Source organism: Strigops habroptila, chromosome 18 (assembly GCF_004027225.2).
Source record: "Strigops habroptila isolate Jane chromosome 18, bStrHab1.2.pri, whole genome shotgun sequence".
NCBI classification, from domain to species: domain Eukaryota; kingdom Metazoa; phylum Chordata; class Aves; order Psittaciformes; family Psittacidae; genus Strigops; species Strigops habroptila.
Genome location: NC_044294.2, coordinates 5,167,998 through 5,184,364, shown reverse-complemented (window position 1 = coordinate 5,184,364; position 16,367 = coordinate 5,167,998). Strand labels below are relative to the sequence as shown.

The window sequence follows — 16,367 nt, the reverse complement described above, 5'->3', positions numbered from 1 at the left end:
GAGCAAAGTCCTTCCACCGTGCAGTGCTGGCAGGAGGCAGAGAGCAGCCACAGCAAAATGGGAAGGCAAGCACTGTGGTCCATCTTCCCTTTCCACCTTCCTCGCCTGGTTTTGGGCTCCCCAGAACCCATCTCAAAGATCTCACCCAACACCAAGGACCTGGGACAAGCCTACCTCACCTTCCCCTACAGCAGCTAGAGGCGGGTGATGCCTTTTCCAGATGGGATTCAGCTGCCTAGAGGCATCTCCTTGGGGATGGGAGGATCCGCATTTAGAATCACCTGCCCAGAGACCAGCAAACACCTTTCTTTACTCAGACATGATTCACCCATCCATTCCCCACAGCATCCCTGGGGATCGGTGGAACCTTCACCATGGCCACACCATCTCCGAGGTCCTCTCCAGGGATGATGTGGGAGTTGAGTCGGTCCATCCAACTGATCCTTTTGTAAACCTGGACAATACGGGGTTGTATCTGCTGTTGCCTCCTTCTACAACTCAGCAATGTATTATCCCCAGAGCCAAAGCTGGTAAGCTGCGAGATAAAAATGCTATTTCTGCCCAGGATTTCTGCAGCTGCCTCTGAGCGTTTGCAGCCACTTTCTAGTTATTAAGGCTCAACTCTGAAGAACCGTGTTCCTTCAGCAGAGATTTGCCTTTAATTAGCCAAGGAGAAAAGGACACTGGAAGACAAGCCCGCGCCTAAGCGGAAAGGCTGCGCTCTCCACGCTGCGCCGTCGGCAGTTTTTCGTAGGCAGGGAGCAGGTGCCTGGCAGAACAGATTTGTTCTGCTTCCCTTGCCCGCCCCCCACCTTCATCTCTTCCTTAGGAAAATGTGTCCTTGGGGCCTGCTCCTGCCCGGTGCCTGTGGTCCAGAGGAGCGATGGCAGGAGGGAGGTGGAGCAGGATGACCTTGGCATCTCCGTCTCCCCAGACCCCAGCGCTGCTCTTGGCTGGAGCTGATTTTGGCTGCATTAAAGCAGCAGCAAAGCAGCTCCCTGCAGCAAACTCTGGGGTTTCTCTGCTAACACTGAGGCTGTAGTGCTTTATTCCCTGGGGTCCCTGTGAACTCAGCAAGCCATCCTTCAAACCAACAACCTCCCAAAGACTCGTCTGTATCATCATGGAATTCTGGCTGGGATCAATGCCCCCATCTCCTCTGCTCACCCAGGGCAGTGAGCAAGCTTTGCCCTAGTGACAGCCACAGAGAACAGGAGGGGGCAAACCCTGCTGAGCCTTTGGGAACTCTCCCACACACCTTGGTCCCAGCTTCTCCAACCCTTTGTTAGGATAAAAAACTGAGGCAGTCTCACCACGGGTCTTCTGGCATATTCCCAGCACAGGACACTGTGATGTCTAAGCAGGATCTTGCCTTCCTCATCAAATTAGGGTAACGTTGAAGCAAGGGGCCTAAATATTGGGGTAGCTCTAAATATTTGGGTAGAGCCGGCTTTAATCTGTGGCTCACACCTCATTATTTCATCTGCTTCATAGATGCAGGGCCTCAGAAGACTCTGTTCTGCACCTGTAAAAGCATAGATTTATGTTTCTTTAACACACCCAGCTATTGCTCTCATTTGCCTAAAGCCCCCTTCTCCTGCCCCCTACACCGTACCAGGCTGAAGAGGAGAGCACTGCTCCCAGGAACAGGTTTTTCAACACCCAGCACAAATGCAAAGGAGGGAGAAGAAGGAGTAAGGAGAAAGTGGGAAGCAGAAAGAGGGACCTGGCCTGATTTCCAGAGCTGTGGGATAAATGTGCATCTCAGCAAAAGCTGTGCAAGTGCCAAAACTTTGCCTAGAGGTTACCTAAAGATAGGCTGTGGGGGCCCCACTTCACACCCACCCTTGCAAGTTTTGTACACCCAACTGCTTGGTTAAGGCTACTCCAGATCGAGGGTGCTGCAGCAGTGATGGTTTGACTCTGCATCTGCAGAGCATCACCAGGAGAGCGGCAGCATCCTGGATGTGGGATCATTTTCCCTTCTCTGCTCTCAGCATCTTACTTAATGGCCTCTTCGCAGCTCTGGTTTGGGATGTGCTTTCAGGATCCTCTTTGCCAAATGGAAGCGGGCTCGCTAACAGACAGTCAGGAAGACTAAAAATTCCCACTTGTCCCAGGGGCACAGGCGATGGGCTGTAATGGGGTCCGAGCATCCTGAACTTTCCAGGACAAGTAATAAGAGGTAGTGCTTTCTTGGCAGTTGCATCTTGTCCTTCCTTGATGCAAATGAGCTGGATTTTGAGGGCTTTGAGCCCTTAAGCAGGGAGAGGAGCTTTTGCAAAGGTGTGTGGCGTGGTGCTCCTCGTGACAAAGAAAGAACATCACTGTGCCACCTTGGAGGTCTCTTTAATTTATGAGCTCTGGAGCAAATCCATGAGGGTTTTCATGGGGTTTTGCCTGGCAGAGAGGCAACACTCAGCAAAGAAAGTGGAGGAAAGTAGGTCATTTAGCAGAGGCGTAACCAGCCAAGGCTGCGCTCAGCAGGGACCAGCCGCTCGCCGCAGTTGGGATCACAGGCTGGGAGCTGCCGATGGTGGGGCTGGAAGGGCTGCTCGAACATGGGGAGGTCTCCGTGTTGGATGGTGTCGTTCTTCCATCCCTCTCCTCGTCTCTTTGAATGGTGTAAAAGGACAAGCAGCTCGGCTGGCAGGAGGATGCAACACCCCTGATGGCAGCTCCCGCATCCTCCAAGTGCAGCCGGATGGTGCAGCACACTGATAGACTGGCAATTTAAAATCATTACTGTAGCTGCCTCACAGCCTCCTCCTGCCAGCTCTTCAGAGAGCCTGTGTGGAGCAGACTAGTCTGCAAACTCCTTGTACCACTTTATGTTTAGATATTTATGAGGCCACAAGCCTACAGGATACAGATAAGAGAAAGGTTTGGCATCTGCTGAAGCCGGATGGAACTTCTCCTGGGCTTGGAAATGGGGCTGAGGAACACAAAATGGCCTAGTTTGGGGATTGCTTCCACTCAGCATTATAGCAAACACTGTGACATTTCACTCAGGATGCATTGCTCATAAACACTTATGTTACTTTTTGTGCACTCCAATGGTTTTCTACACTTAAATGTTCAGAATTGGCTGCTCTTAAATACCTCTTCTCCTCCTGACAACATCCATCCACAAGCTCAGCCACTTATTTATGCATTTTTGCTATCCCAGTATTGAGCTAAGCTTTGCGGTTTGCTGCAGCCATTGGAGATAGCTTAGCAGGATGTGTTACAGATGGGGAAACTGAGGCACAGAATAGGAAATGACATGCCCTGCGTCACACGGTGGCCTTAGAAACACTCAAACCCAAGGACTCTGACTCTGAGCCCACACCAGGGGCTCCTCCATTAGCAATACAAGGGGATGTGGGGGTGGTTGAGATGGAGGTTTAGCATTGCTGGGCTAACCCTTGGGTTACAAGGTGATGCCACTTCCCAGCGCTGAGCAGGACCAACCCATGCCATAGGAGAAGGATCTCTTCTCCTGATGTTTTACTCTCTAGCCCATGAGCACAGGGTTACCCTAGCTCTACCCTGCAAGAAGGGAAGCCCAGAGCAGTGGTGTTGCCTGTGAGAGCCACCAAGCAAACGGGCAAAACCCCAGCTCTACCCTGCAAGAAGGGAAGCCCAGAGCAGTGGTGTTGCCTGTGAGAGCCACCAAGCAAACGGGCAAAACCCAAGACACAAGTACCAAGGGCCCCCAGCACCTTCCCTGCCCTTTGCTGCCCCAAGACACTCCTCGCAGGAATGGAGAAGACACAACGGCAAGAGAAAATATTGCTATGGTTTCTCCCAAGGGATGGAGCAACCAAATCATCCCAGGGAACCCATCCCTACTCCCTGCCAGAGATCCTACTAGGAGACATCTCTGGGGACACGAGGTTTGTAAGCCCACAGAGGACATGCTACTAGCACCATCCTTACCTGTTTGCTTCTCCCTCTTCTAAGAGGGATCACCAGCTTCAAAACAATACCCATTGGGTACCTGCAGGTTTATCCCCCCAGCACCCCACATTCCCATTACCTGCATGGACATAGAATCCTAGCCTGGTTTGGGCTGGAAGGGACCTTAAAGCTCCTCCAGTTCCAACCCCCTGCCACGGGCAGGGACACCTTCCACTAGAGCAGGTTGCTCCAAGCCCCTGTGTCCAACCTGGCCTTGAACACTGCCAGGGATGGGGCAGTCACAGCTTCTCTCACATGGTCGATGATATCTAAGTTGGTGGAGTGGAGAATGATGGGGAATGTGGGCTTGACCCTGGCTCCAGCCTCTTCCCCTCCACCTGCATTGCTGCTGGATCCCATACACTCCATGCAGTGTGTCCACCCTTGCTGGTGCCCATCACCAAGACCCATCAGCTCCTCCAGGGGGTTTCCCCTTCCAACATTCCCTGGGGACTGGCTGATGATGCAGCACCAACTGATTTTTCCATTCTTCCTTTTCTGACAGAAAAGGCTGTTTCTTTTCTGACAGAAGGCTTAGCCGTACAGCAAAAACCCACCCAGACTACCAAAAATCTGGCTGTTTGTCTTTCCCTTCCCATCCCCCTCCCCAGAACTGATACCCAAATAACTCCTCAATAATATACATATTTATTTCCTCTTAATTAGTGCCGATATTTACAAAAATTGTGATACTCTGTGAAGAATAAATTATATACACTCATGAGAAACCAGACAGCAAATGCTCAGTTGGGCTATGTATGTACACAGATCTGTATACCTATATACAACGGTCAGCCTTATTGACTCGGGTGCCTCTTACCCTGTTATCCACCCGACCCCTAGACACCCCCAGGTCGTCAATAAGAGCAGTAATGTCTATACACACTGTGCAATTCAGATACAGCTGGTGTCTAAAGTTTTTGTCTAGCAAACGCATGGTTAAATGACTTGAAATTCCCACGAGTCCTTCTTTAACAGTTTATAGGCCTCTCTCCATTCCTGGTCCCATTTCTCCCGTAACCATGGAAACAAAAGGTTCAGCTCCAGCATCCTTAGGATGAGTCCTTCTTGGATTTCCTCTTGCTATCGATTCACTCAAATTAGGCACCGCACGCAGGGTTGATCCAATACCCATTTTTATCTCTTGTGCTTCAGTGGATGACATTGGAGGACAAGAGCGAAGTCTCAAGCAATGAGGGAGCAAGTGCAAAAGGGTAATTTACAGTCTTAGAGGCAGCAGAAGATTGAAAATAAAAGTAAAAATCAAAGAAACAAACCCTAAAAGACCAATCCCGACCTCAGGACAGCCAGGCAGGGCTGGGGAGGGGATGTGGTCCCCATGAGGGTCCATGTGTACAGACCTTGTGTGGTTACATGATGTCCAGCAGCTCCTACAAGCCAAACCATCCCTCTCCTGAAGAAAAAACATGGATAAGGGATTTATCTCTCATCACAATTGGGCTGGGGGATCTTGTCCCCGGGTGTAAATCAGTGCTGTGCTCTCAGGGATGATTTACACTGCTGGAGGATGATTCCTCTCCCCCATGATGGGATGCAGCAGGGTCAGAGCACACATTTCAGAGAAGGGGGGGATGAAATTTGGGCAGCCAAATGCAGTAACCTCATGGGGAGGCCAAGGCTGGGGAAGGGCAGTGCTTTGGCCAGGGCCAGAACAGTGGCTGGTGCATAGGGGGGAATCATTGTCCCCACTCAGGGACCCCAGCAGGGGACAGCAGCTGGTCCCCAGCCAAAGGGACTGAGGGACAAGCTCAATGTGGAAGAGGTCAAATGCTGCCAGGGGTGCAGGGACAGAGCCATAGCCTTATTTTGGGTGCAAAACAAAATAGTTTGGATCTGACTCCTTCTTTCCTCATCCCTCAGCCCCTTTCACCCTAGCAGCATGCTGACCAGCTCCCACTGACTGAACAAACCCCTGGGACTCCCCCCCATGGATGCAGATCTTGAAATAAACCCATCCCAGCTTCAAAACAGGGCGATGCTTTTTGCCACCACCCTGGGACCAAAAGCCAGCATAGCTCAAGGGACTTAAAATACTAACACTACAGAAATAAATCTTGAAAACCCCCACCCAGAGCAGCAGAGTGCTTGAATTCAGCTAAATCCCATCAACTTCTGCTCAGCTTTCCCTGCACATCACAGAAACAGTCGTGACAGGCCCAAGCTGGGGATTCAGGATCGAGAGCAGAGATGCTGTAGAGCTGCTGGTCTGCAGAGGCACGCAGGGAGCCAATGCCACCAGCTCTCAGGATGCTCCACTTCTGAGGCCAGATCTGGATCTCCTTTGCTTGGGCCCATCCCTAGGTGCATTGCCAGCTCTGGTAAAGACTTTGGTAGCAATTTCAAGGGCTGACCCAGGAATTATCTGACAACAAAGCAAGGCCCTTCCTGAAATACCTCCTCCTCCTCTCTCTTTTGCTCTCCTTCTGCGTATTTATGCACAAATATGCCCATATTTATACACCCACGTGCTACACTCTCAAAACAACAATCTAGAGATCCTTTGCTTCCTATAGCTCAGTGTTCAAATCTGCAGGACTTTGACACAGAACATCACTGCAGAGAATAGTTTTCCCAATAAAACACATTGGCCCATATAGATAATTTTTTCCCTAATCACTTGGTGGCGTCCAGCTGCTAGATGAACCTCACCCCATTGCCCTTAGCAGAGATTTTGGGACATATTAAAGGGCTGATGGGTTGCTTGCAGGCTTGGACATGTGGTTGGGTGTTAGAAGACAACCTGCACTATAATCACCACTTTCCATCTCTCCAAAACCATGGCACAAAGGATAATGCAAAAATACAGGGTCTTCTCCTCTGGGCACCAACCCAGGAGCACCTCCACAGACCAGAGGGCTTCAGTCCTCCATCCCACCCCTGGAGAGAGGCAAATATCTCCATGGGAGGAGGAAAGGAACCAGACACCTACATTAAGTGGCCTGCTGCAATCTAACACAGATGGTGGGACCCTCGCCTTCCCCGGTCCTTAATTTAGCATCCTCAGGCTGAGCTACTCTGCAGCTCATTTTTGCACCCTTTCAGAGTCAAGGGGAGTTTTGGATGCTCAGCATCTCTGCAGACACAGGCCCAGAATCTCCTAAACCAAATCCCTCAAGAAAAAATAAATAAAAGAGAAGAAGAAAACCTACAGTCTCCTGAAAAACTGGTTCAAGATCACATCAGTGAGTCAGAAGCAAAGCTAGAAATAGCACTAGAGCTCCGACCTGCAGGCACAAATCCCATTAAAAGCTATAGGGGAACCATTTGTCTGTGCAGGGGAGAGACTGGACCCTTCTGCTTCGTGCAGCCTCATGGATTGCCTCCAGCCACAGCCCCCACAGACCTTCCTTGCCCCAAACCAAACATCCAAGCGCTTATCCGGGTGTTTTCCTGTTTCCCCAAGGACAGATCAGAGCTATTCTCCCACCAGGGCTCATTTTCCCCAGGAACATCTGCACGGGTCTATGCAAGAGGTGCAGGATCCATCCTGAGGAAGGGACTGGCCATGGTCCTGCTCCAGGAGGAACGTGGCCTCTCACTTTTCGAGCCCGTGCATCCCTGCAATGCGGCTCTGGGGATTCCCAAAGCAGCCAGGACCTCCCAGCTTGGCGAGTGGGTTTGATGTGCCTCATCCTGCTCACACACCCACTTTCCCTTCCTGCCCAGCCTGGGAAAGCCCACAGGGACACCATACCCAAAACAACTCAAAACCCCATGATCTTCCTCCTTACTGAACCACAACAGCTGCCCCAAATCATCCAAAGCCCACAGCATTAAAAACCACCAGTGCAAAGTCCCATTGAGTGCCAGCATCCTCCCAAAAACCCTGCAGCAACCTGCCCTCAGCCTTGGTGCTTTCCCACACCCCAGGGATGGGATCACCCAGTGCTAGGAGCACCCATAGGTGGGAAGGCAAAATCCCAGTGCATCAGGCAGCTTCCCCGTGCAAACTCACATCCCTATGGACCCACCACAAGCCAAATCAATAGAAACTGGACAACTGCCCTGGGAATTGTGCCCGAGGCAGCAATTTATGCCAGCCCCATCCCATTTGACAAGCTTCAGAAGCAGAGATTTATTGCTTTCAGTTGTGTTGCTTCTTTTTGTGTGTGTTTTAAGGTGTTAACGGGCTATAGGGGCTCCCATTTCAGAGCTGCAGCAGTGAAGAGGGAGGAGAGGGCTCCTAATGTAACGAGATGTAATTAAAGACAGGCTGGGGGTCTCATGCTGCGTGGTGCTGAGCACCTTTGAGACCAAGCACATTGACGCTGCTGGTCCTCTGCACCAAGCAGGAGCCAGGACTCTCGCGCACTAAGTGGACACTTGGTATTAATTATAGCTTGGTGTGAATCAATTGATCAATCAAATAAAAATGAGGAGTGATTCCACCTGCCCAAGTGGAGCCACATCAGCACAAGAGGTGGATCCAGCCCCAAAGCAGCATTTGGAACCATTGCTGTAGAATACGCTAGCACCGTTTGGTTTATTGTTATTAGTATGGGTTTCCTCTCTGAGCTCAGGACAGGGCTGATTGACCTCCCTCTGCATGCTCTCCTTGTGTCCATACTTCACAGCAGTACAGCACTGACCATGCCCCAGTTCAGCCCAAATTTACCCCAACTCAACAGGCTCCTAAACTCCATCCCACACCCCTTGGGGGAGGCTTTGCTTGACCATGACCTTGGACCAGGTTTGCATCCCTCTCCCCTGACCTGCCAGAAGAACAGGGCACACATCCCTGGGGATTGTCAGCAGTGGGGGGAAACACAAGAAAAGGCAGACAGGGAATAGGGAAAGCAGGTGAGATCTTCCTGGACCGACAACTTCCCCAAGGAATGCCAGGATGAAGAAGAAGCAGAGACAACCTCAGGGTCTCTGCACCTTGACTCACCCCTCCTAAAAACTCTGGAAGAAGGCAAAGCAAAGGCTCAGAGGTACCAGCTCAGATCCAGCCTACCCTTAGCATGTGCCCTCTCCACCATAAAGGAATAAACCACCAGCCCTGAGGTTCTACATGATTGAAAAGGAAAATGTGCCCAAATGTGCCCAAAACACACCCTATCCTGGTAATCCCATGGGTGCCATGGGGCAGGTCATCCTGCTCCCAGCCCATGTCCCACCATCCCAGCACTCTGAACTGGAAAGCTCCCAATGCCTCAAGCACTCACATTTGCTGAGGATTTGGCCCTATAGTCACTCTCTAAATATCTATACACACACACACACACAAATTATATGAGGAAAGGCTGAAAATTGCTGACCAAACAAGTAGGAGAGCCAGTACGTGCTTTTCCACCTGCTCCTCATGCCCTCTCTGATCTACTGTGGGTTTCTGCTCATGACACCAAGATTAATGACTAATTACTCGCCCTATAATGAGCGCAGGTGTTTAACTTTCAGCTCACCTTCCCTCTCTTGCATTAGTTGGCTCTTGTGTCTGGCTGCTCAGACACTCAGGCTTTGCCTTGTTATCTATCAAACTGTTGTCAGCACATGCCTTCCCCATCCAGGTTTTAAATCTAATGGAGAGTTTTTAACTCCCATGAATCTCCTTCGAGCCACCGGAGAATCTATAAACACTATAAACATGAATACTGTATAGTCTACTAAGAAAATAGATATTTGTGTGTGTATTAAATATTCAGATTCATGCAACGAATATCCATGCAGCTGTACTGTATTACTGGTTAGATTTCACTGCAGTGTAAATATGTTATAGGCCACAGCATAGTTGCTCCAGTTTTTATATATATAGATATAAAAAAAAAAGATGCTTTTTCCAACTCATTTTCAATGTGTCAGTGGAGGTGTCTTTGGTGATCCTGGAAATATTGGTGATGGAAGTGTCATCTAGAGAGATGAATTCAGTCCAAGTGCTTGATTTATTTACTCATCCCTCCCGATGCCTGGCATAGAAAATTTAAGACTTAATAAATAATGTGCCTTCATACTAATTATCCCTCCCCTGGGCCTCACACTGGCATACTGCAGTGGCTCCAACTATTGCAGCATGCAGCATTTTCAGTTATGAAACACGAGCCTGGGTGATGAGTTCGCACTTGGCATTCCCGGGGCGGAAACCTGAGCCTTCCAGCAATTTGGACACACGACTCCATCTTCCCTTCATTAAGCTCTGCCTGACCTTTCCCAGCCGTTCCCCATGCCTGGAAGCTGGCTCTTACCCAGCTCCATGGGACAGGGAGCGGCGTTCGTGGTACCCCGGGGTGGTCTGGAGCTTCCCCCCCACATCCCCATCCCATTGCTCGATCACTCCGTATCTTTGGAAACGACCTGGGATGGGAGAAGGGAACCAAAATGGTTTGTTGTTGGGGTTTCTTTTTTGCACGAACGCTTATTGGGTGTGGAAATCAAAGGTTAAAAGTCACTTACACAGCTATTGCTTCCCATGCAGAACCAAATATACACTGTAGAAAATACTGTAGTAACTACAATGCAGAGCAGCACTCAATATCTGCAATTGTTCCACTTCAGCTTTAAATAGGTTACTAGATTTTAGCCACTAGACATCGGTTAGCATTTTGGTGATATTCACATAGTTTGTGTTAGCTAGGGTGCAATTGGCTGTCTTCAAGTTCTCCTCCCTAAAATCCTCATTGCTATTGTTTACGCCTTCCTGAATCTCCATATAATCAGACTTACTAATAGTAGAGGCACTTCTGCTTTTCTTTAGGTCAGGGGAAGAGGGGATCTTTGGGCAGCTGGTTACTTGCAAATATTGAGCCTGCTCCTCTCCCTCCGTCTCCCGGTGGTAGAAGTAATTGAAGTTAGACACTATGACGGGCACTGGTAAGGCAATCGTTAATACGCCAGCGATGGCACACAAGGAACCCACTATTTTCCCCCCGATGGTCGTGGGGACCATGTCTCCGTAGCCAACAGTCGTCATGGAAACCACAGCCCACCAGAAGGCATCGGGGATGCTTGGGAACTGGGACTCGCTCTCGTCGGCCTCGGCAAAGTAGACGGCGCTGGAGAAGAGGATGACGCCAATGAAGAGGAAAAATATCAAGAGGCCCAGCTCCCGCATGCTGGCCTTGAGAGTCTGCCCCAGGATCTGCAGCCCCTTGGAGTGCCGGGAGAGTTTGAAGATCCTGAAGACCCGCACCAAGCGGATGACTCGAAGGATGGCCAAGGACATGGCCTGCTGGCCTTGCTGACCATCCTCCGGCTTCTCGGCCATCTCCGTCCCTAAGGTGATGAAATAGGGAATGATGGCTACGATGTCTATAATGTTCATGATGTTGGTAAAAAACCCAGCCTTGCTGGGGCAGGCGAAAAACCTCACCAAGAACTCAAACGAGAACCAGATGATGCAAAGTGTCTCCACGATGAAGAAGGGGTCTGTGAAAGAGGTGGACTGCTGGTACCCCATGCTGCTGTTGGAGTAGGGGGGATGGCTCAGCCCGCTGCCATGCATGTCTTCGTTCTCATCCCGAAAAATGGGCAATGTTTCCAGGCAAAAGCTGACGATGGAGATTAAAATCACCATGACGGAGACAATAGCTATAATCCTGGCAGGGCCTGAGCTCTCAGGGTACTCAAAGAGCAACCACACTTGTCTCTGAAACTCATTCTCAGGCAATGGTCTTTCCTCTTCTTTGATGTAACCTTCATCCTCCCGAAACATCTCCATTGCTTCTTCCCCCAGTTCATAGAAACGAATCTCTTCTGAGAAGATATCTAAGGGCACGTTAACTGGCCTCCGCAACCTCCCACCAGACTGGTAATAGTACAAGATGGCATCGAAGCTGGGTCTGTTCCGGTCAAAGAAATACTCATTCCGGAGCGGGTCGAAATATCTCATTCTCTTTTTAGGATCCCCTAGTAAGGTCTCTGGAAACTGGGCTAATGTCTTGAGCTGTGTCTCAAAGCGCAGCCCCGAGATATTAATGACCACCCTCTCGCAGCATTCATGGTCGGTCTCAGGGTTATATGTGTCCTGCGGGTGACCGGGAAGAGCTGCAGCTTCATCTGCAGGATCTCCAGTAGCAACTGTCATATTGGGGTTTAAAAGAAATCCTTATGCTAAACTCTTCCCAGGGCCCAGTGGTGGGATCAGATTCAGGTCAGGGCTACTATCCTGCAGAAGGACAGGTACGTAGGTTTGGAAGTGTCTCATGAAAAGGCGAAGGGATGAGATAACAAAAAAAGAGAGAAAATAAAAAAAGAAAAGGAAAGAAAATCGCCCCTGCTGAGAAAGAGAGAGATGAGATAAAGTTGGAGGGAGGACAGCAGCTCTCTTCACTAGCACGTCTACCCCCTTCCTTGCAGGGGGTGTAATTTGCCTTCTTTGGGACAGAGTTCAAAAACTCCCATCTCAGCCCATTAGGTGGAAGAGAGAAAACACCTGAGGAACTGTCACCTATTCAAAACCAGCATGGAAAAACTGGCATTGGCAAGCCAGGACTATTATTTTGGTTAAAAATAAAAAATCCAATTAAAAAATAAAGAAAGGAGGGGGAAGGGAAGAGCAAGGAAGGAAGAAAAATAACCCCATCCAGCCCTAAAGTGGCGAGGGGACCCCGCGGGGTGCCGGGGAGAGGCAGACCAGGCTCAGCTCATTGCTCATTCCCAAGCATGCAGCTAAGGGTTAACATTTAACCGTGCAATCTCAGGCAATCTCCCCCTCTAGGAAATCTCTAGCTCTGGGTTTAAGTTCGGCACCTTCCCAATCCTCTTGCCATAAATCGAGGCGACATGCTGCCCTCCCTGCCTGCAGCCAACTGGGCAAGCTTTGCGGCTGCCCCGTGGACCACTGCAGTCCCCCTCCTCGACCGCTGGTGTCCTGGCTCCTGTCATCCTCTGCAAACCACCATGGCACACAGAAAACAAATCACATTACCTGGAGAAGCCAAATCTTAGTGTCTCTTTAGTAACACCGATTATCTGACCCTGGGGAAATCCTAGAGAGAAATACAGGCTTCCAAGATCCCCATAATTTCCTCTCTCTTCAAAGTTAAAAATAATGGTGAGTCATCGTAGAAAAAGGAGAAGGGACATAAAAGGGGTTAGATTCCCAGATGGTGGAAGTCAGGTCTTGTAATGGTTTGGACTGGAGAGAGAGAGAAAAGAGAGACAGAGAGACAGAGAGACAGAGTCTTCTTGGTAGCTGTTGCAGATCTGCACTTCAGGGCAGATGAGCGTCTGTCTGATGCCTCCGGTACGACGGTGAGAAGATGCTAAGCTCAGCAAACCCCGATGTCCCCAGTGTCCTCGGGAGGTGTGGCATCGCCTGGAAAAAACACCAAGAAGGTAACGAGCTGCTGGGGGCTTGAAAGGAGCATCTGCAAAGCCCTGGCTCCTCCAGGCATCCTGCTGCCTGGCCAACCCGCACTGCAACACGAGAGGAGGGCGAGAGCGCGCTAGCGGCAAGGCGGAAAAAACCAGAGCCCCATCTCCCTGCGCTCTCCCTCAGCACCACGGCGTGCAGCGGGGCAGGGCTGCCCCTGGAAGCCGGTGCCAGGCAGAGGGGGTGGGGGGGAACAACGCAGCCCCCATCCCTCCAAAGCCCCAGTGGGTTCCCACCATCACCAAGCACCCAGGAGTCGGTGGTACCCACTGGGTGCAGCTCCCACGCCATTGCGTCACTTTCCCAGGTGATTCAGGAGGCTCCGGCTTCATCCGCAACACTGAACCCCCCACTGGTCCCTGTGAGCCCCCACCAAAGCCACTTGCCCCCCCCTTGAGGGCTCCGATGAACCCTGAGCATCGTGGGCCTGACTGTGGTACCCACACGAGCTGTATCCACGTCCTCCCCATCCTCCCAAAAGCCAAACCTCTGACTGACCCACCCCGTGGGAATTTGACTCAAAGAATTTCTCATGGGGATGTTCAGGCTCCGGTCACCGGCGGGTGCGGGGTCATCTCCATCCCTGCTCCTAAGGAGCACCCATTCCCACAACCCTACATTGCCTCACACCATGGAGATGCTCAACCCAGAGAGGTCCAAGCAATCTCTCATTTTTTTGCCTTGATTCTTTTTTTTCCCTCCCAAAGAAAAAATAAACCAAAAAATCCTCTAACCTCCCTTCTTCAGCTCCAACTCGACTTGTCTACTTTGAGCCAGGATTACAGAACCAGGTAGGGGAGGCAGGTGGAAAATAACCCCATGGTCCCAACCTCCTCAGCAAAGATTTCAGCCGTCTCCAGGCCATTTATGCCTGTTGGTTCCTCTCTTCATCACCCGAGGTGCAGATATTGTCGCAGATCCCTCTTTTCTTGGAAATTTCCCTTTTCCGTGCAACCCTCCTCTCCCTTCTCCTTATGCACTAGAAAAAATAGTACAACCCTGACAAGGCTTGCAGCATCCAACCGCTTCGCTTAACCCTTTTCTGCCAGGCCCACAGCACAGGAGGTTGCATTTGTCCCAGTTTTTCTCCTTTGCCTGCATTTTCTCCCCATTACTTGCTCCCCAGCCACTCACTCAGGAGTTCAGCTGGATTTGACCTTCCCTGGCTCCTCTGAGCATCACACTAAAGCACCACAAACCCCATATTGCTGCTGCTGCATCTCTGGCAGCCACAAACCCCCATTTCACCTCAAATCAACCCACCTTCAGTTATTTTTTTTTTACTAAAAGCAGTTTTTTCTCCTGCCCATGCTCTTTCTCCTCCCCTTTCCCCCTTCCCAAAACATCCCAGCTTTGCTTAACAGCACAGAGATTTACTTTTCTTTTTAACATGTTGATTTTTATTTGCCATGAGGTCCAGGCTCTTTCCTTCCCAGTCCAAATCCAAGCAGTGATGCTCGGTGCTTATCGGGTACAGTTACGGCATCATCTGAGTTGACATCACACATCCCAGCACTCAGTTTCCCCTACTTTCTCCTCATTACATGCTTTCTGGCAAACACACCTCCCCCTCCCCCAAGCATCTTTGGGGTTAATTCATGCAAATTTGGGGTTGGAGAAGGGGGGGAACGGGGGGCATGGAGGAGGTGAAGATTTGCCCAAAACCCCTCAATTTCCCCCTGCCTCCAGAGAGCACTGCGGGCAGGAGCCATGCCTGTATTTAGGAAGGGTGAGATTTTGGGTGGCACCTCGAGGACAAGGTCATGTTTGTGACTAAACCACGACCCCCTCCATTTGCACAGTTTATGGCCGGGCTGTTTTTAAGCAGGGCAGGAAGGGAAAAGGATGGAAGGAGAGGGGGGGAGAAGAGAGAAAGGCAACAACTTACAATTGGCTCTGCAGTCAGGCATGCGGCGAATGCACAAGCAGCCGCTCTGCTCCGCGCCGCTGCTGGCACCTCTCACCTACAGCCCCCAAACTCCAGGAGTCAACCCCCGAAGGCAGCAGAGCTTTTCCATGAATATTCATAAGATTAATATGAGCGTCTTCCCCCCTCCTCCGCTCGCCTCCCTCCTCCCAAGCAAGAGACCTAGATTTCAACCACTGGGAAATAATCATATCCCTGGATACGTGATGCTGCTTTACTGATCCATACCATATTCTTGGTAATAGCCTGGATCTGCTCAGGGAGAGCTGGGGGATGGAGAACTACCAGCTCCATAGAGCTTTGGGGAAGGAGATGGAGCAGGACTGGACTCACAGGGACCACACTGCTCTGCTCTTGGCTGGGGTGAGGATGTAAAAAGCAATAATTTTATATCACTTTGCATTTACCAACCTCCCTTCATAAGGAGGAATCTCCCACCCCCAAGGAAGCAGATGGCCAAGCTCCTACAGAATCGGCATATCAAAACCTATGGATCAAACCCTGCGTTAGGGCGCAAGGGAGATACATCTGCTTGGACCCCTGCTTGGACAAAGAGCATCAGGGCAGCAACAAGTCCTGCAAGGTGCCTGGCACCCAGCAAACATGATGGATGTTCCAATGATTGCCTCCATTCCAGAGTAATGGAAAATAGTTCTATTCCCATACACAGTGGTCAAGGAGCTGCTGGTGCCAATGGCAATTGCCCCAGGGACAACAACTCAGGGTGGGATGGGAGGGCAGGCTCCACCCTGAATATCCAAGAAAATCAGTTCTAAGTATAATTCCCAGCCATACAGGGGGATGTGTGGACCTGGTAGGGCTAAACCATATTATTTTAGCTTCCCAAGGTGCCAGGAGTAGCGGGTGGCACAGAAACAGAGTGAAGGCAGCATTGGGGAGTGAGGAGGATGCTCCTCCCAGCACCCGTCTTGATCCTGCTCAGCCAGATCCCAATACTGAACATGAATTTCTATTCCTATGGCAAAATCAGGAATCCTTCACTTGCTGCTGCAAACAGCCCTTGCATGGATGGGTTTCCTTACTGCTTGTGCCCAGTGTAACAGGAGGCTCCGGATGAGGGGGTTTAATGTCATCTGCAGGGTTTTAGCCTTTTCTAAAGGCAGATCTGTCATAGCAGGGTAGGTTGAATCCAGAAAAGGATTTGCC

At 50.5% G+C, this 16,367-nt stretch overlaps 1 protein-coding gene across 4 annotated transcripts; it reads right to left on the bottom strand.

The window, feature by feature from the left end:
* Nucleotides 1–4,571: 4,571 nt before the first annotated feature.
* Nucleotides 4,572–15,250, bottom strand: KCNA2 (potassium voltage-gated channel subfamily A member 2). Of its 4 annotated transcripts, none has more exons than XM_030473206.1 (2): nucleotides 15,162–15,250; nucleotides 4,572–13,216 (listed from the first exon to the last, which is right to left on the bottom strand). In XM_030473206.1, exon 2 carries the CDS (start codon nucleotides 11,981–11,983, stop codon nucleotides 10,484–10,486), a length of 1,500 nt encoding a protein of 499 aa, XP_030329066.1. In that variant the 5' UTR covers nucleotides 11,984–13,216; nucleotides 15,162–15,250; the 3' UTR covers nucleotides 4,572–10,483. The 4 variants fall into 4 exon arrangements, with proteins under 4 accessions (XP_030329066.1, XP_030329064.1, XP_030329067.1 ...); XM_030473204.1 differs by lacking the exon at nucleotides 15,162–15,250 and adding an exon at nucleotides 14,008–14,293; XM_030473207.1 differs by lacking the exon at nucleotides 15,162–15,250 and adding an exon at nucleotides 13,776–13,934.
* Between the last annotated feature and the right edge of the window lie 1,117 nt (nucleotides 15,251–16,367).

Bases quoted from the DNA above. Each gene is read 5' to 3' on its own strand.
- KCNA2 (XM_030473206.1), bottom strand. From the start codon at position 11,983: ATGACAGTTGCTACTGGAGATCCTGCAGATGAAGCTGCAGCTCTTCCC.